Below are 16,129 nucleotides of genomic sequence, written 5' to 3'. Positions count from 1 at the left end.
GAAATACTTAGGGGACCTTACTGGGAGTTAAAGACTTGTCACTATGTCTTAGGAAAAAAAAATAAAAAAAGAGAGGTCTTTGATATCATTAATTTTTCTTGATATCATTAATTATAAGAGGCAATGCTTTGAATTTGGCAGAATAGGTTAATCTACCACAAATTAGTTCTTGGTAAAACAAGTTTCGAATCCCCATTTTGAAAAATAATATTGAAAATGTAAGTGAAAATAGGTTGCATTGAGTTATAACCTGTTAAAAAAATGACATTTTTTAAAGTATGACTTGTCAGTTGTTGGGATGCTTCACAGTCTATTTTGCATGAAACAATTTTTTTTATGGCAAATAAAATACATTTTTTTTTAGCTAAATAGAGCTCTAAATAAATTTTAGCTTTGTCTATTATAACAAAGTTTAGCTCGACATATCGTACACTAATGCTAGTATGACACATCCTCACAGTAACGAAAACCGTCCACCAATTTTAAAATCAAGTATTTTAGTCCCTCAAATATGTATCATATTTGTTGTAATTTTAGTTCCATTGCATATAATTTTTGTCTCTAAAAATGACAGATTTTGACTCCAAAAGTGGTGATTTATTGCCACATTTTTTAATAAGAGAAAAAAAAACCATTTTTTGAAACCACAATTCATATTTGTTGTTACCATATAGTTATTTTTGGGTTCAAAAACATGGCTGAGACCAAAAAGACCGAGTTTAAAAAGAGGACACCATTTTCGTGAGTATGATAAAATAAAATGACTTTTTTCCCTACAATTGAGGAAAAGAAAAAGAAACTAACGACGAATAAACGTCAAATCTAAAACATCCGCAAGGAGAATGAAGATATATCCAGAGGACGGTCCTGCAAAATAACGAGCCTCAAAGAGGTTGAAGCACCTAACTTAGCCAAATGATCTGCTGCAAAATTCCTTTCATGCAATGTATGAGTCGACTTGATATTCCAATCTAATAGAAGGTGTTTGATGGCCGAGATGAGACTACTATAACGATGATATACACTTATATCGCTCTTAACAATATCAGTCATGTGAGTTGCGTCTAAGAAACAACCAACCTTCCTATAATCAAAATCTCAACATAATTGGAGCCCATGAAAGCGGGGCAAAATCTCAACATAAATAATAGACGAGTCACCACTACTGCTATAATAACCATGCAGAAAGTCACCATTCATATTCAAAGCCACAACCCTCTTGAGGGGTCGAGACCAAGAGACAATCCTCTCAAGAGGCTACATATGGTCAATTCTATTTGAATCAAAAGCCATATACGCATGGTCATGGAGAGAAAGGATTTGCGCACAAGTCACATCTACATACTAGGAGAATCCAACCAACATTCTTAATAAAATCCTTAAGTCAAAAAGAAAATGAGCTAGCAAATGGGAGAGGGGCAACGACCATATGCAAACACTTACACCACACCTGAACAACACGCAAACAAGAAAAAAAATCATGCATCCAATCTTCGTCTTTTGATCATGTGCATGAAAACTCGGTATCTGACCCAAGGATTGATTAATTCGAGGGGTTCAATCCAACCGTGCACTTGTAAGTGTCCATTTAAAGCCAAAACAAACCTCTGCATGGATTGGTCCACCGAAATTGGCACCAGGGTGAATCGAACTCCTAAGGGGAGCACAATCCTATGTCTCAAACCAACACCACTATACCAACCTAAGTAGATTAACTTTAATTTATATTTAGATATATTTTATATACTTTTTTTTTTTCAAATTATAGTTTTTTTTTAACAAGCCAAAATGAAATATATTAGATCACAAAAAGTGATTCATCTCGCACAAGGTGTGCAAAAGAGAACCACCCACCAAAAAACACTGTTAAGAGTCTGGTGCCATAAAAAAGCACTCGGAAGAAAGACAAAACAAAACAAAGCTAGATTAGAACACCCATACAAGGTTTCATCCTAATGAGGTCTCTATGAGTAGAATTAATCGGGTTTTGATTACCGAGGAGTGGACGAATGTTTGGGGTGAACCTACTTTATGAGTGCTTCCTAGAGATGTGTCCGATCATTGCCCGTTGGTTTTGAGGGGTGGAGGGTGGGATTGGGGGCCAAAACCGTTCCGCTTTGATAATTTTTGGCTTTCTAATCCTATCTTTAAGGGGGTGGTGGAGGAGGAGTGGAGAAGGGAAGGTGTGTATGGGTGGATGAGTTTTGTGTTGAAAACAAAGCTTAAAAATCTTAAACTCCGACTTAGAGAGTGGAATAGAGCGGAATATGGAGGCATGGAGGAAAGGGTGAAGAGGTTGGTGGAGGATATCAAGGAGTTGGATGAGAAGGGAGATGAGCTGGGTTTAGAGGAGGTAGAGATTGCTAGTAGGAAATCTAAATTTTGTGATCTTTGGAAGATTCTTAGGGCTAGGGATGCCTCCATTGTTCAACGTTCTAGAGCAAGATGGATGAAGGACGGGGACGCTAACTCTAAGTATTTTCATTCGTGCATCAAAAGGCGAACTAGTTCAAATTCTATGAAGGCTCTAAAGGTGGGAGATGGGTGGGTGGTTTCGTCTTTCGATGTTCGGAAAGCGGTTGTGGATTATTTCACAAATCATGTTTCTTCTCCTTTGTGTAGTAGGCCTAAATTGGACGGGGTCCCTTTTCCATCTCTATCCGAGGAGGAGAATATGAGTTTGATTGCCCCTTTTTCTTTGTTGGAAATAGAGGCGGTGGTTAAAGATAGTGATGGGGACAAAAGTCCGGGACCGGATGGTTATAATTTTGCATTTATTAAGGAATTTTGGTATTTGATTAAAGATGAAGTTAGAATCATGTTTGACCAATTTCATGAAAATGGGGCTTTGCCAAGAGTAATGTTGGCTTTTTTTTTGTTAATTCGATCCCAAAGGTTTTCTATCCGTTGGAGCTTAAAGATTATAGGTCGATATCATTGTTAGGATGCCTCTACAAGTTGCTTGCGAAGGTTTTAGCAAGAAGAATGGCAGGGGTGATGACCTCTATTATTTCATCTAATCAATCGGGTTTTCTTAAAGGTAGAACTTTGGTGGATGGAGTTATGGTTATTAATGAATTGGTGGATTATGCAAAAAATGCAAAAAGGCCTTGCTTGATTCTTAAGGTTGATTTCGAAAAAGCATATGATTCGGTGGATTGGGGCTTTTTGGTGTATATGTTGAGGAGAATGGGTTTTTGTTACAAGCGGGTAGATTGGATGAAAGCTTGTGTGTGTGTGGTGGGAGTATGTCTATTCTTGTTAATGGAAGCCCCACGGAGGAGATTAATATTCATAGAGGCCTCAAACAAGGGGATCCGTTGGCTCCTTTTTTGTTCTTGGTGGTTGCGGAGGGATTTAATGGATTGATGAGGAACACGGTTAATCTCAATTTGTATGAGGGATTTCGTTTCACCGGTAGTGAGGTGGAGGTTTCTCATCTCCAATATGCGGATGACACTCTTTGTGTAGGTACTCCGTCGGTGGAGAATTTGTGGACTCGCAAAGCTTTGCTTCAAGGTTTTGAGTTGGCTTCGGGGTTGAAGATTAATTTTGCGAAGAGTTGTTTGATTGGGGTTAATGTTCAAACCGATTTTATGGAAATGGCGTGTAGCTTCCTACATTGTTCGCAAGGCTCCCTTCATTTTAGATACTTGGGTCTTTCGGTTGGCGCCAACCATAGGAAATCCGCAACTTGGCAACCTTTGGTAGATCTTTTAGATCGGCGTTTAAATTTATGGGGCCAAAAATATATTAGTTTTGGTGGTAGAATTGTGCTAATTAATTCGGTGCTTAATTCTATTCCTATTTACTATTTATCTTTTATGAAGATGCTGGTGGTGGTGTGGAAGAAGATTGTTAGATTGCAAAGAGAGTTCTTGTGGGGTGGCGTTGGAGGTGGGAAGAAGATTAGTTGGGTAAAGTGGAAGTCTATTTGCCAAAGGAAAGAGAATGGTGGGTTGGGTGTGAGAGACATCCGGGTTGTAAATATTAACCTCTTAGCAAAATGGAGATGGATATTGATGGTATCTAGTAATGTTTTGTGGAAGGAGGTGTTGATGGCTAAATATGGTGATAACATTTCTAGGATGGTGGAGGGAGATTCTTATTTATGGCCTACATTCTCTTCATCTTGGTGGAAGGATATTGTTAATCTTGATGGGTTTGGTGGGAGTCCGTGGTTCAATTCAGAAGTGGTGAGGCGTGTCGGAAATGGTACAACAACGAGTTTTTGGAATGACATTTGGAGAGGTAATTCGCCTCTTCGAGTTAAATATCCTCGGCTTTTCTCTATTTCTACCCAGAAAGAGGATAGTGTTGGAACGGTGGGTGGAGCTCTAGATCCCGGAGAGGAGTGGACTTTTGGTTGGAGGAGGAGATTATTTGTGTGGGAGGAACAATTGTTGGTTGATCTTAGAGAGGATCTTAGGGGCTTTCGGTTTGTTGATGAAGAGGATGGATGGAAGTGGAGGTTGGAGGAGGATGGGTGCTTCTCGGTTAAATCCGCTTATGAGAAGTTGGAAGGTTTGGTGTTGGTTGATGTTTTAGTGTCGGAAGAGGATAAATTTTTGTTTTCGCAAGTTTGGAAAAGTCCGACACCTTTAAAAGTGGTGGCGTTCTCTTGGAAGTTGTTGCTTAATCGTATACCTACGAAGGTGAATCTTCATGTTAGGAATGTCCTTCCGTTGGAGGCCTCAATGGTTTGTGTGTTGTGTGGTAACGGGGTGGAAACGTCGAATCATCTTTTCCTTCATTGTACGGTGGCTACACGGGTTTGGATGGATGTAATGAATTGGTTGGAGTTTAATTTCTTAATCCCACCTAATCTTTTCATTCACCGTCTCTGTTGGAACGGTTGGGAGAGGAACAAAAAGGTTCGGCGTGGCCTTTGGCTCATTTGGCATGCCACTATTTGGATGCTTTGGAAAGCTAGGAATAACCGGATTTTTAATGACCAAGTTTCGAATGTGGAGGATATTATAGAAGATGTGAAGGTGATATCGTGGCGTTGGTTGTTCAATAAGATCAAAATTTCGGTTTGTTTATTTTATGAGTGGTGTTGGAATCCTAAGGAGTGCGTCAAGCGTCAGTTTTTTGGCTAGCTTTTACTTCGGGTTAGTGGAGCTGCTCGTTGCTGGGTTCTGGCTTCTTCGTTTTTGTTCAGGGGCACATGCTTCACTTGTTTGTGGATTTAGCAGCTGGCTTCCTGTATTTGGTAGTCTATTTTCTGCTACTGTGTTGTTATTTTCCTGCAGTGATTAACGCCCTCTCTCTTTTGGATTTATGTTCCAATTATATACGGGATGGTGTTTTGGATTGGTGTTTCACATATATTCGGCACCTTGTAATAGTTTCCTTCCTAGCTTGGTGTGTCATACGCCGGCTAGTCTTAATAATATTGGCTGTTTCAAAAAAAAAAAGGTAAAGGGTGCCGCCACCAGTCGTTGTAACTGAAGGCGAAAGTAGACATATTTGCCTTTAGCTAAGAAAAAGACATAAATTTAACATTGTCTGCTAAATGATCCAAAGTGTCAATCTTCTGTTTAAAAATCCTGTTGTTTCTTTCCTTTCAAATAACCCAGACAATAGCCATCCAGATTACCATCAGAAAAGAGTGAGTAAATCGCGGTAGCCCCGTCAAATGAACAAACTTATGAAGATGATCACTAACGGATGCTGGAGCAATAAAAGAGATGCCTAACCACTGATAAATACGGTGTCAAACCATACCGAAATGTTCACAATGAAAGAGGAGATGATCCGTGGTCTCGGAAGAACCGCACCCACCAATGCACCGCACCCACCAATGCAACAAACCTTATCATCCTAATGAAATCTGAGTGTTTCGGAAACATTTTTCTGGGTGAAATGTGTTTAGAAATCTTTGATAACAATTAACAAGTATCTTAAAAAGAAGTATAATGGTAGTATATACATGACATACTAGTAATTCATCCATAATTACTCAAAAAATTCTATAAAAATATATAGTTAATGCAGTAATTTGATAGAAAAGGAAGGGCCGAAGTCTGTTTAGAAAACATTATTTTTTGGTGATAAAATGTGTTTAGAAAACATTAATAATAAGTATCTGAAAAAGTACTATTATAAGGTAGTAATATACAGGATGTACTAATAATTTTTTCATGACTACTCAAAATATTCTATAAAAATATATAGTTAATACAGTAATTTGATAGAAAAGGAAGGATCGAATGTGTTTAGAAAATAATTTTTTTTGGTGATCGAATGTGTTTAGAAAACATGTTTGGTGATCAAATGTGTTTAGAAAACATTAATAACAAGTATCTGAACAAAAAGTATAAAGGTAATATACACGATATTAGTATTTCATCCATAGTTATAAAAATTGTTATAAAAATATAAATATACCGTAATTAATAGAAAAGGATAAGGGACTTTCTTTTCTAGATGGCCCTTTCTTTTCGTTTTTTTTTTGTTGGTGCTTTTTTCTAGTAGTACCAAAAAAAAGGGACAAAGAAGATAAAAAGGGAAAAGAAGATAAAAGAATTATACTCCCTACACTAAAAATAATCGTTGAAGTAATAAATTTATCTAAAATATGTATGACTATCACTAAATTACAATTTTTGTATAAATTCATCTTTTGATCATGTTTATTATTCACATAATCTACTTTGCAGATTCGTTTATGAGATTTTGGTGGCTTAGGACAAACCTATAATTTGAACCCTAACTAATAAGTATATAAAACTCTGAAAGTATGAAAATAATTTGCTTGAAAATGATAGTTTTTATCACGTTAAAAAATAATCCAATAAAAACATCAAGTTTCATATAAAAAAACATTGAATTTTTTATTTGATATCAAAAAATTTATACAAACCAATTTCTATGAGCATTTCAAGATACGTAATCACTAATAATTGCAACACTTTTAATTTAGAAAAAAATATCATTTGCACCAACATCCGACACCTCCTTTTTCATTTATTTATGGGCCCAAATTTAGACTTATTTTTTGTGCCTAACATGGTCCCCCTCTTCGCCTTGCCTCATACACGACCTTGCTACTTTAATTATATATATTTTTTACTATGTAAGGACAAATGTTAATATATAGTCATTCAATTTGTCTAAACGAATATTTTCAAAATATCATTCTTTTATAATCTTTTGCAAATAGATAATTAAAAGCATTAATTGTCAAAATTACGTATTAATATATGTGAAAGTTAACCCAATTAGGTTGACTTATTGGTGTAATTGGTTTGAGATCTTGGAGTATACTTATCTCACAAGTCTGCGTATTTGATTTGTCCTGGTGCTAATTTGATGGATTAGTTCATACAAAATTTTGCCCTGATTTTAAATCGGTCCCCAGTAAATGGTTAATGAAATTGGACTCATCGAATTAGTCCATCTTTGGGCCTGATATCGAGTTTTTTTTTTTTAATATGCGAAAGTCAAATTGTGATACTTATTTTAGGACGAAGAAAGTATTAACAAGTGATGTAGACTCACTACCGATTCTTCCACTACCTTTTGCCAAACAAAACACCTGCTTACTCTTTAAACACCAATCACGCCGCCCTCCCTTCCTGTTCCGTTCAGATGTAGATGGTGGTGGTTGGCGATGCGACGATGGTGGTGGGTCTGCCATCCGCATCGCATCTCTTCCCTGTTCTCCCGACGTTGGTTCGTCGGTCGTGCAGGTTTTCGGCACGGTTTCTTTTAGTCCGTCGGTAGCGCCGGCGATTTGGGTTTACTCGAATCGTGCCGTCGTGACTGGGTTCGAGGTTCTGTAATAATGTTTCGTTAGCCGGCTGTCTGCATTCACAACTCTGTTTCAGAGGGATCGAGTTCAAAAGTTGCTGGGTTGGTTTTCTTGCCGCCGGGAACTCGTCGTTGTGTTGATGCACCGCTTGTCGATTTCTGATTCTTCCAGATCTGTTGAGGTCTGTAGTTTCCTGGTTTGGTTCGTCGACAGACACAGCGATATTGTTTTGGGTGGTTGTACTCGTTATGAATCCGGTTCGATCCTTAGTGATTGAATTTGGACTGTTAGGCCAGAATGGCTATGAATTTATTGTGGATTATCACATCAAATGGTTGGTGAGGGGATTCGTTGATTACCGCTTTGGCGGTCGATTCCGCTCCCCACTCTCAAGAATTTTGGTCTGATGCTAAGTCGACTCGAAAGAGGTTAGTTCGGACTGTTTTGGACTCGAAAGAGTCGGTAATGCTTGCTGCTAATGGTGAAGGGAGTTGATGGCACGTGAGTCCTTTCTGTGTTGACAGTCAGTTCATTTGCCAACTTAATAGACCCAGTTCGTGCTCACAAACATTGTTTGTTAGTTTGACAAGGGTTGAATGGAGTGTATGTTCTTAACATGTTTGTAATGCCCGTTTGCGAGGTCTATGTCCCCCCAGTTTTTTCCTGTACTTTTTTTCCTTTTTTTAATAATATATATGAGCACGTGACACAAGATTAGAGTATAGTTGAGAAATCACATATTCTTTTTCTTGATGTTACTTTGCTCCGGCCTTATCAAAAAAAAAAAGTGATATATATTTTTTTAAAAAAAGTAATACATGCATCTAAAAATTTATAGATAATTTTATATTTAAAGACGAATAATTTTTCAATAAGACTTTTATAGTTGTTCACGAGTCCTAGCTCAACTAAGAAAAATAACGAAATTATTAGGTTAAACATTATAACTAAGGTTCAACCCCGACTTCTCCAATTTTTTTTGAAGGGTCCCGACTTCTCCGATTATGTGTGACACTTTAAAATGACAGTCATTTAATCTATTAAAAAAAAAAGAGATTTATAACCATGCACGAAGAGATTCCTTCAAAAAAAAAACCATGCACGAACAGATTAATTGAACAAGGGAATGAAATACCGATGCAATACCACATAACACTTCAGTTATAGTTTTTTTATAAACAAATGTTATCATGCTATGTTATTTTCCGATCATCAAACCCTAGTCAGATGCTCTAATGATCGAATCCTTAACTCATCAACCGAACTACCTACGCCCAACGATTAGAACTATTTAGTGATTTGTACTTCTCTTGGATTTAGTGACAAAAAACCATTCAAATTATTCATTCAAGAAAAATAAAAAACATAAACTTTGACCCCCTCTCTCTCTCCTCTCTCTCTCTCTCTCTCTCTCTCTCTGCCTAATAGTCCACCACAGCCAACAGGCCCAGTGTCTCTCTCTAAAGCCTAAAGCTACCAAGAGAGAAGAACCTCTCTCTCTCTCTCTCTCTCTCTCTGAACCCAAGTTTTTCTGATTCTTCAAACTCAGAGGTACTCTTTTGGTGGGTTCATCTTACTTTCCCTTTTAACGTTTCACTTTCCATTTCTCTTCAAGTTTATCTCTTTTTTCTGCATCTGGGTCTCTCTCTTTCTCTTTGGATCTGCAATGATTCTACCCTAATTCATGTTTCCTTCATCAAGATCCATTTTTTATTCACTTCCATCACTTTCATTTTCCTCCTTATGGTAAAAATCTGCACTTTCAACCAAATTGACTCATACTTTACTCTTTTCTCACTCTTCTCAGTTCAACCCTTCATAATTGTTACTATTTGAATTTTATTAATTAATTCATATTCTTAGTTATTATTATTAATATTATTGTTTTTTTGTTTTGTTTTTTAAATTTATTGAGACAATTATTATTGTTGTCTTGTTGGTTACTCATCACTGTTGAACTTTATTAATTTATCTAATGATCATGTTCTGCATGCAGTTTACTACTCATGTTTCATAGTTGATTTGCTAAATGGGTCCTAGGTTATGTTATGTTCACTGTTTGTTTATGAACAATATGTTGTGTTGTGTCTGAGGGTTTAGGTTGGTTAATTATGTTTTTAAGGTTTTTGTTATGTTATGATGTACAAGTTTTGTGTTTTAGTGGGAGTGGTTTTTTTCACTTATTTGCTTGATCTATTTGTCCTGTGTTGAATGTGAGCTAATTTTTTGTTGGTTAATTGATTTTTTTTTGATGCTAAGTGTATGTTTGGTTTTGTTGTGACAAAAATTGATTTTGTAAATTCATTTTAGTTAAAAGTGAATTGATTGTAAATTGAATGTAATTTGCTTTATTTTTTAATTACATTTACGGGAAAGTTAGTCGAACAATAAATTTCAGTGTAAAAATCTTGTTTACACTCGAAAGCTACAAATCCTAGCTTCAAGCTAGAATCAATTCTACTTGAGAGCAACCAAACATGTTAAAATCAATTTTACACCTTCAGAATCAATTTTGGTTGCTCCAAATGTGGTGCCAAACATAGGCCAAGTATGTTTGGGTGGGCGATGAGTTTGGCAAAATCACCGCAGCACCGTGAATTTCTTCAAGCTCTAATATGTAGTTTTTGAAAAAATCACGGTTTATTCATACTATGTCTTTCTCTCGCCGTAATCTTGTCAATCTCACTGCTAATCCAATCATGCTATGTCTTTCTTTAATGGATTTTTGAAGATGACTACTTGTTTACATGTTAAGATGTTATTGTTAATCTGAGCATGTTTATTCATACTGCGTTGAAATGGCTGACAGTTTTTTTTCGTTTGATAGGTTGTTTGTTACTTTTGAAGACGCAAATGGATGCTAAACCATTAATTTGGTCAATCTGATTTCAATTGAAATTCTTTAGCATTTTCTGATGGACTCGAAAACTAGTGCTAGATCTCTCTCTAAACAACATCAGAAAACATCCGGGATTCAAACACCTGAGGCGAAAGACCTCAAGTTTTCTTCGCTGTCGCTTCAAAAGACAGGGAAATCTGAGCCTGAAGATTTGTCTAACTCTGTACAAAACACGTCAAAGCAGAATATCGGCGAAATTTATGAAAGTAAGAAGTATGGTGTTCCGTCTCAAAAGGGTTTTTCTGCTGATTCACTGAGTAGTAAATTCGGTTCTGGTGCCTCCTCATCCGTTGTTAATGTGAACACAGGCTCACAAGAAAGCTCTATCGATCAAGACAAAAAGACTTCAGAATATGGAAGTGTGAAAAACAGTTCTGTTTCTGCGAAAGCTAGCGATGGTGCCAGCAGTATTGCGAAGACAAGTGGAAGTGCTAAGATCAGTGACCGAGCTGATTTTGTTGAGAGTGGTAAGAGCAGTATTTGCAGAGGAAGTAGAGGAAGTACAAGCAGCGATGTGAGTGATGAGAGTACTTGTAGTAGCTTTAGTAGCAGCGTAAACAAGCCTCACAAAGCAAATGACATGAGATGGGAAGCTATCCAAGTGGTTAGAACTAGAGATGGAGCATTGGGTTTAGGCCACTTCAGACTTCTGAAGAGACTGGGTTGTGGAGATATTGGCAGCGTTTACTTATCTGAGTTGAGTGGAACTAAATGTTACTTCGCAATGAAAGTGATGGACAAAGGGTCTTTAGCAAGTCGTAAGAAGTTACTTCGTGCTCAGACGGAACGGGAAATTCTTCAGTCACTTGACCACCCGTTTCTCCCAACTTTGTACACTCATTTTGAGACGGAGAAATTTTCGTGCTTGGTGATGGAATTCTGCCCGGGTGGAGACCTCCATACTCTTCGGCAGAAACAACCAGGGAAGCATTTTCCTGAGCAGGCAGTGAAGTATGTTCAATTTATAATTTAGTTTATTGTCCTTTTGATTTCCTTCCATTAGTTTTAATAACTCTTGTTCTACAATTTTATTTGCTTGAAACCTTCAATTTGGCTTTCAAATAATTAAAAATGTTTTCATCCCATTATAAATGATGCAACTTATATTTTATTGTAGTATTGAATTGGGAAAAAAAAGGTTGTCATGTATTTGTGGATGATATGTAACAGTTCATGTGAAATCTGGACCAAATTTCAGATGCAATGATTTAAACCATGTATGGTTCGAATGAGGAGAGGGAAATATTTAATTATATATTTTGTTTGATTAAGAGTAGGGTAGGGGAGAGGAGGGATTCAATTGGATATTTAACTGGGTCCAAAACTTTCCCTGCAAAACTCTTTGAATGTGTATATTGGCAATTGGCAATTTTGCAATGGAATCTTCCTGTTTCTGTACCTTCATAGTCTTGTTACACTCTTATTTACGCACTTAATTGAAAGTACTGTATTCTAAGCCTTTGAGAATTGGGATTACACACTTGCATGTAATTGCTTTTGTTCTGTTTCTTGTTTGCCTTTTTTGAGTCCTGCATGAAGTCAAATATTGTACTCCTGCCAAGCAATTTCAGATATCAAACAAATACATATTCTCGATCAGAGTAAAAGAAAATCTTTGAAAGCTTGTTTGTGGGAAATAAATTATTCTCAGATTCATTAACATCTTCAGTTTTTGATACTCAAGCCTAATGATGATTTCTTTGATTGTTTTTGTAAGATGTTAATTTAAATTGATGGTAACAATCTGCTAATTTTTTCATAACTTGCAGATTTTACGTGGCAGAGGTCCTACTGGCAATGGAGTACCTACACATGCTCGGGATTGTATACCGTGATCTTAAGCCAGAAAATGTTCTTGTTAGGGATGATGGACATATTATGCTCTCCGACTTTGACCTTTCCCTCCGATGTGCTGTTAGTCCAACCCTAGTTAAATCCTCGTCGATTGATTCAGAGCCTTTAAGAAAGAATACTGGTTACTGTGCTCAGCCTGCATGTATTGAGCCGCCATCCTGCATTCAGCCATCCTGTGTTGCTCCTACCTCATGTTTTTCACCCCGGCTCTTTTCTAGCAAATCAAAGAAAGAACGGAAGGCCAAAACCGAACTTGGCAATCAAGTCAGTCCTCTACCTGAGCTCATTGCAGAGCCCACCGACGCTCGCTCTATGTCGTTTGTTGGAACTCACGAATACCTGGCACCTGAAATAATCAAGGGTGAAGGTCACGGCAGTGCGGTTGATTGGTGGACTTATGGAATCTTCCTATACGAGTTGTTGTTTGGCAAAACTCCGTTTAAGGGATCCGGGAACCGAGCCACGCTGTTTAACGTGGTAGGTCAGCCGCTGCGATTTCCAGAAGCACCTGTTGTTAGCTTTGCAGCAAGGGATCTTATCAGGGGTTTGCTTGTAAAGGAACCTCAGCACAGATTGGCTTATAAAAGAGGCGCAACCGAGATTAAACAACATCCCTTTTTTGAAGGCGTGAATTGGGCCTTGATCCGATGTGCTACACCACCTGAGATTCCAAAGGCTGTTGAGTTTGAGAAGATACCTTCCCCAACTGCATCGTCTGCCGGCGATAAGGCCGTTGTTAACCACATGTCAACAGCTCCTAATCAGAAAGGTTCTGACAATTACCTGGAGTTTGATTTCTTCTAGAGTTATAAGACATAGACAATATATATTGATTGCAAAAAAGATGGTTTTCTTTTAGAAGTCGGAGGGAACTATTTTTTAATGTTTCAAGGAACAGATGATGAGGAATTGTATGTTTGTTTTTGTTGGTAAAAGAATTGTATGTTTGTCAAAGAATTAACGATCCTTTTCATTCTTTCTTGTTAAATCATGTTAAAAGAACTGCTAATGGTGCTACTCACTTGGATGGTTGGGGGAGGGAAATTGCATATTTGGTTTGAAACTCTATCTAAGATTCTTAGGTTCTAGAAAACCTTCTAGTAAGATGTAACTGCAAGCTTAGTTGAATTCAGTTACACCAAATTACTGAACTCATAGAGAAGAGAAGTAGTGTTGGAGTAATGGAAATATCATAGAGAAGAGAGGTGTTAGCAGAGGGTGAAGTTCCAGACAAAAGTGGATTGATGTAGTTGCGTGTAGTTCACTTTTCTCTTGGAGATTGGCTTGGTGTTAAGGAAAGAGGGTGGAAAAGTGTGGTGAGGGGGAGGGTGGCGCTCCTTGCTGTCGAGGATCGAGGAACATAGTGTTGGACTATTACTCCATTCTAGAAGTTTAGCTAAATTTAACTTATCTTGCATCGACTATGTTTGGATTGATGAGTGTCCTCTTTGTATTGCAGATGATTTGGTTGTTTAATGAATCATTTTTTCTGTAGGAAAAATAAAATGATAACAACCACTTTGTTCATCCTGACTTTAATAAAATCGTGTATGACTCACATGATATTATTTTCGAAGGAAATTTTCTGTGACACCTTCTGAGGGCTAGTGGCCTGTTTCCATTTACAACATGAAAGTTGCTTTACATGTCTCTCATTTTTGCTCAAAATTCTCTCAATTTATTAGAACGTGTCTTTCGATGGTACAAATCTATCGAAAACTCTCTTTCAATTGGCTTGTTTTTTCTGAATATTCATCGGAAGCTATCATCTGATCAGTTTTTTTCAGGGTTGAACAACCTGGAGTCCTATAGAGCAACCTTCATACACTGTCTATATACACACATTAAATCCATTATTAGTGATTTATAAATAATTGCTTATATGTTAAAATCTTATAAATATATCCTTACATAGCTGAAGAACAAATTTGTTATAAAAGAGTACAATTGTCCCATACTCCTCATTTCTCCACATTTAAAATGTGTGAGCTCAACCACTAGGCTAGTTGACAAAAAACAAAGATACCTAAAGCATCACACAAAAGAGTTGAAGAAAGTCTTGTAGGAGGATCACACAGTTGAACAAATGGCTCGGTACTATTGACACCCAACTTTGCAAGGCGATCCACACAAGCATGACCTCTCCGAAGAATATGATGAAGAGAAATTCTCTAGTCAATACTTATTTAGACCTTTATACGTTCCAACAAATTAAAAAATGGTAGACAAACCTTATAACTAGAACAGTAGCTTCAAACACATACTTATTTCTTGAACACCAAATATTCTACCAAACTAATGGACATAAAAGATCAAACCTAAAAAAAAGATGTAGTATAAATCAGCGTTTGATTTTGAATCAAAAGATTTTGATTTTGTTTTAAATTATGGTTAATTGAATCAATTATTTAATATTTTGTAATGTGTTAAATAATTAATGTTAATTAATTATTGGAGGTGTATTATGTCCTTAGTTCCTTAAAAAAAAAGTCATCACCTTAGCGTGGTTGACGTTATTTTATGGGAAATGCTAATCGGCACTCCCGGGGCACTGATTAGGGGTATTAAAAAGGAAATTTTATAGTAATTAATGTAGTGAACATTGTATAATTAATTCATAAAAAGTTTAAGGCTTTGTTTGCGAGTTTGGAGAGGAAGGGAGGGGAAAACTTGAGAAAAAAGGAATAAGTAAGTGGATGAAATAGAAGAAAATGGGAGAGGAGGGCTTTGGGGGGTTAACTTTTCTTCATAATACAAAACCCTCATCATTTGGAGGAACTAAAAAATTGTATTGGCGGAGGGTTTTGGAAGGTTAATAAGAATTCTTCAAATTTAATTTACGTTGTTATAATATTTTTAAAATTAAAAATAAAGTAATCATATGCATTAATTTATCATTCACTAAAAAACTACTCTTTTAAATTTTTTGAAAAATTTCTCTATTTTTCCTCATATTTTGCACCCCCTCAAAGCCTTTCCTTTCCTTCCCCTCTAAACTCCCAAACAAAGCCTAAAAAGTTTTCTTTTTTTAGTAATGATTTCCTTTTATGGTGTGCTTAACCAGTGCCCCCGGGGCACCGGTTAGCATGACCCTTATTTTATTTTATTTAATCCAAAAACTTCCAACCAAATAAACACTAAGATTCATACGATACATATAGATATATCTTAATTACTAAAGCTTAACCCTTCTAGCTATTGTTGCCCTAATATTTTCCCCCCATTTTTCCCTCCACTTTTCTGAGCCATTGGATCTTGCACATTTAGGCGCCATTCAATTTTAGTCATTGATAGCCGAATTTTGTTATCAAGTTTGCTATAATTTTGGTCAGCCGAATCCTTATTTTTTAACCTAACAAATTTCATTCATATCCTCCTTTTTTTTGAAGCAAATATTTTCTACACTTTTAGGTTTGCAATTATTTAACATAACAAATTCCATCTAAAAAAAATGCATCGCACCAATTTTATTCCTATCCTCTTGCCTTTTTTTTAAGAAGCAAATATTTTCTACCCTAACTTACTAAAGCTTAACCCCTCAAGCTATTGTTGCTCCAATATTTTCCCCACATTTTTCCCTCCACTTTTCTGAGCCATTGGATCTTGCACATTTAGGC

General features: G+C 36.7%; 2 protein-coding genes across 4 annotated transcripts; both read left to right on the top strand.

Annotated features, from left to right (window-relative positions):
- The first annotated feature begins 2,275 nt into the window (after positions 1-2,275).
- Positions 2,276-8,254, top strand: LOC146944820 (uncharacterized). The gene is made up of 5 exons (XM_085747992.1): positions 2,276-2,857; positions 3,189-4,994; positions 5,165-5,215; positions 7,836-8,016; positions 8,103-8,254. The coding sequence occupies exons 1-5, from the start codon at positions 2,276-2,278 to the stop codon at positions 8,252-8,254; spliced, it is 2,772 nt and encodes a 923-aa protein (XP_085604118.1).
- Positions 8,255-9,211: 957 nt separating this feature from the next.
- Positions 9,212-13,500, top strand: D6PKL2 (D6 protein kinase like 2). Of its 3 annotated transcripts, none has more exons than XM_085743169.1 (3): positions 9,212-9,310; positions 10,587-11,609; positions 12,428-13,500. In XM_085743169.1, the coding sequence occupies exons 2-3, from the start codon at positions 10,675-10,677 to the stop codon at positions 13,314-13,316; spliced, it is 1,824 nt and encodes a 607-aa protein (XP_085599295.1). In that variant the 5' UTR covers positions 9,212-9,310; positions 10,587-10,674; the 3' UTR covers positions 13,317-13,500. The 3 variants fall into 3 exon arrangements, with proteins under 3 accessions (XP_085599295.1, XP_085599294.1, XP_085599293.1); XM_085743168.1 differs by having other exon boundaries at positions 9,212-9,321; XM_085743167.1 differs by having other exon boundaries at positions 9,212-9,505.
- Positions 13,501-16,129: the final 2,629 nt, after the last annotated feature.

Source organism: Medicago sativa, chromosome 2 (assembly GCF_051527215.1).
Source record: "Medicago sativa cultivar Bolivia chromosome 2, Bolivia_mono, whole genome shotgun sequence".
In the NCBI taxonomy this organism is placed as follows: Eukaryota; Viridiplantae; Streptophyta; class Magnoliopsida; order Fabales; family Fabaceae; genus Medicago; species Medicago sativa.
The sequence above is the reverse complement of the archived record's forward strand: the minus strand, read 5'-3'. Positions and strand labels throughout refer to the sequence as shown.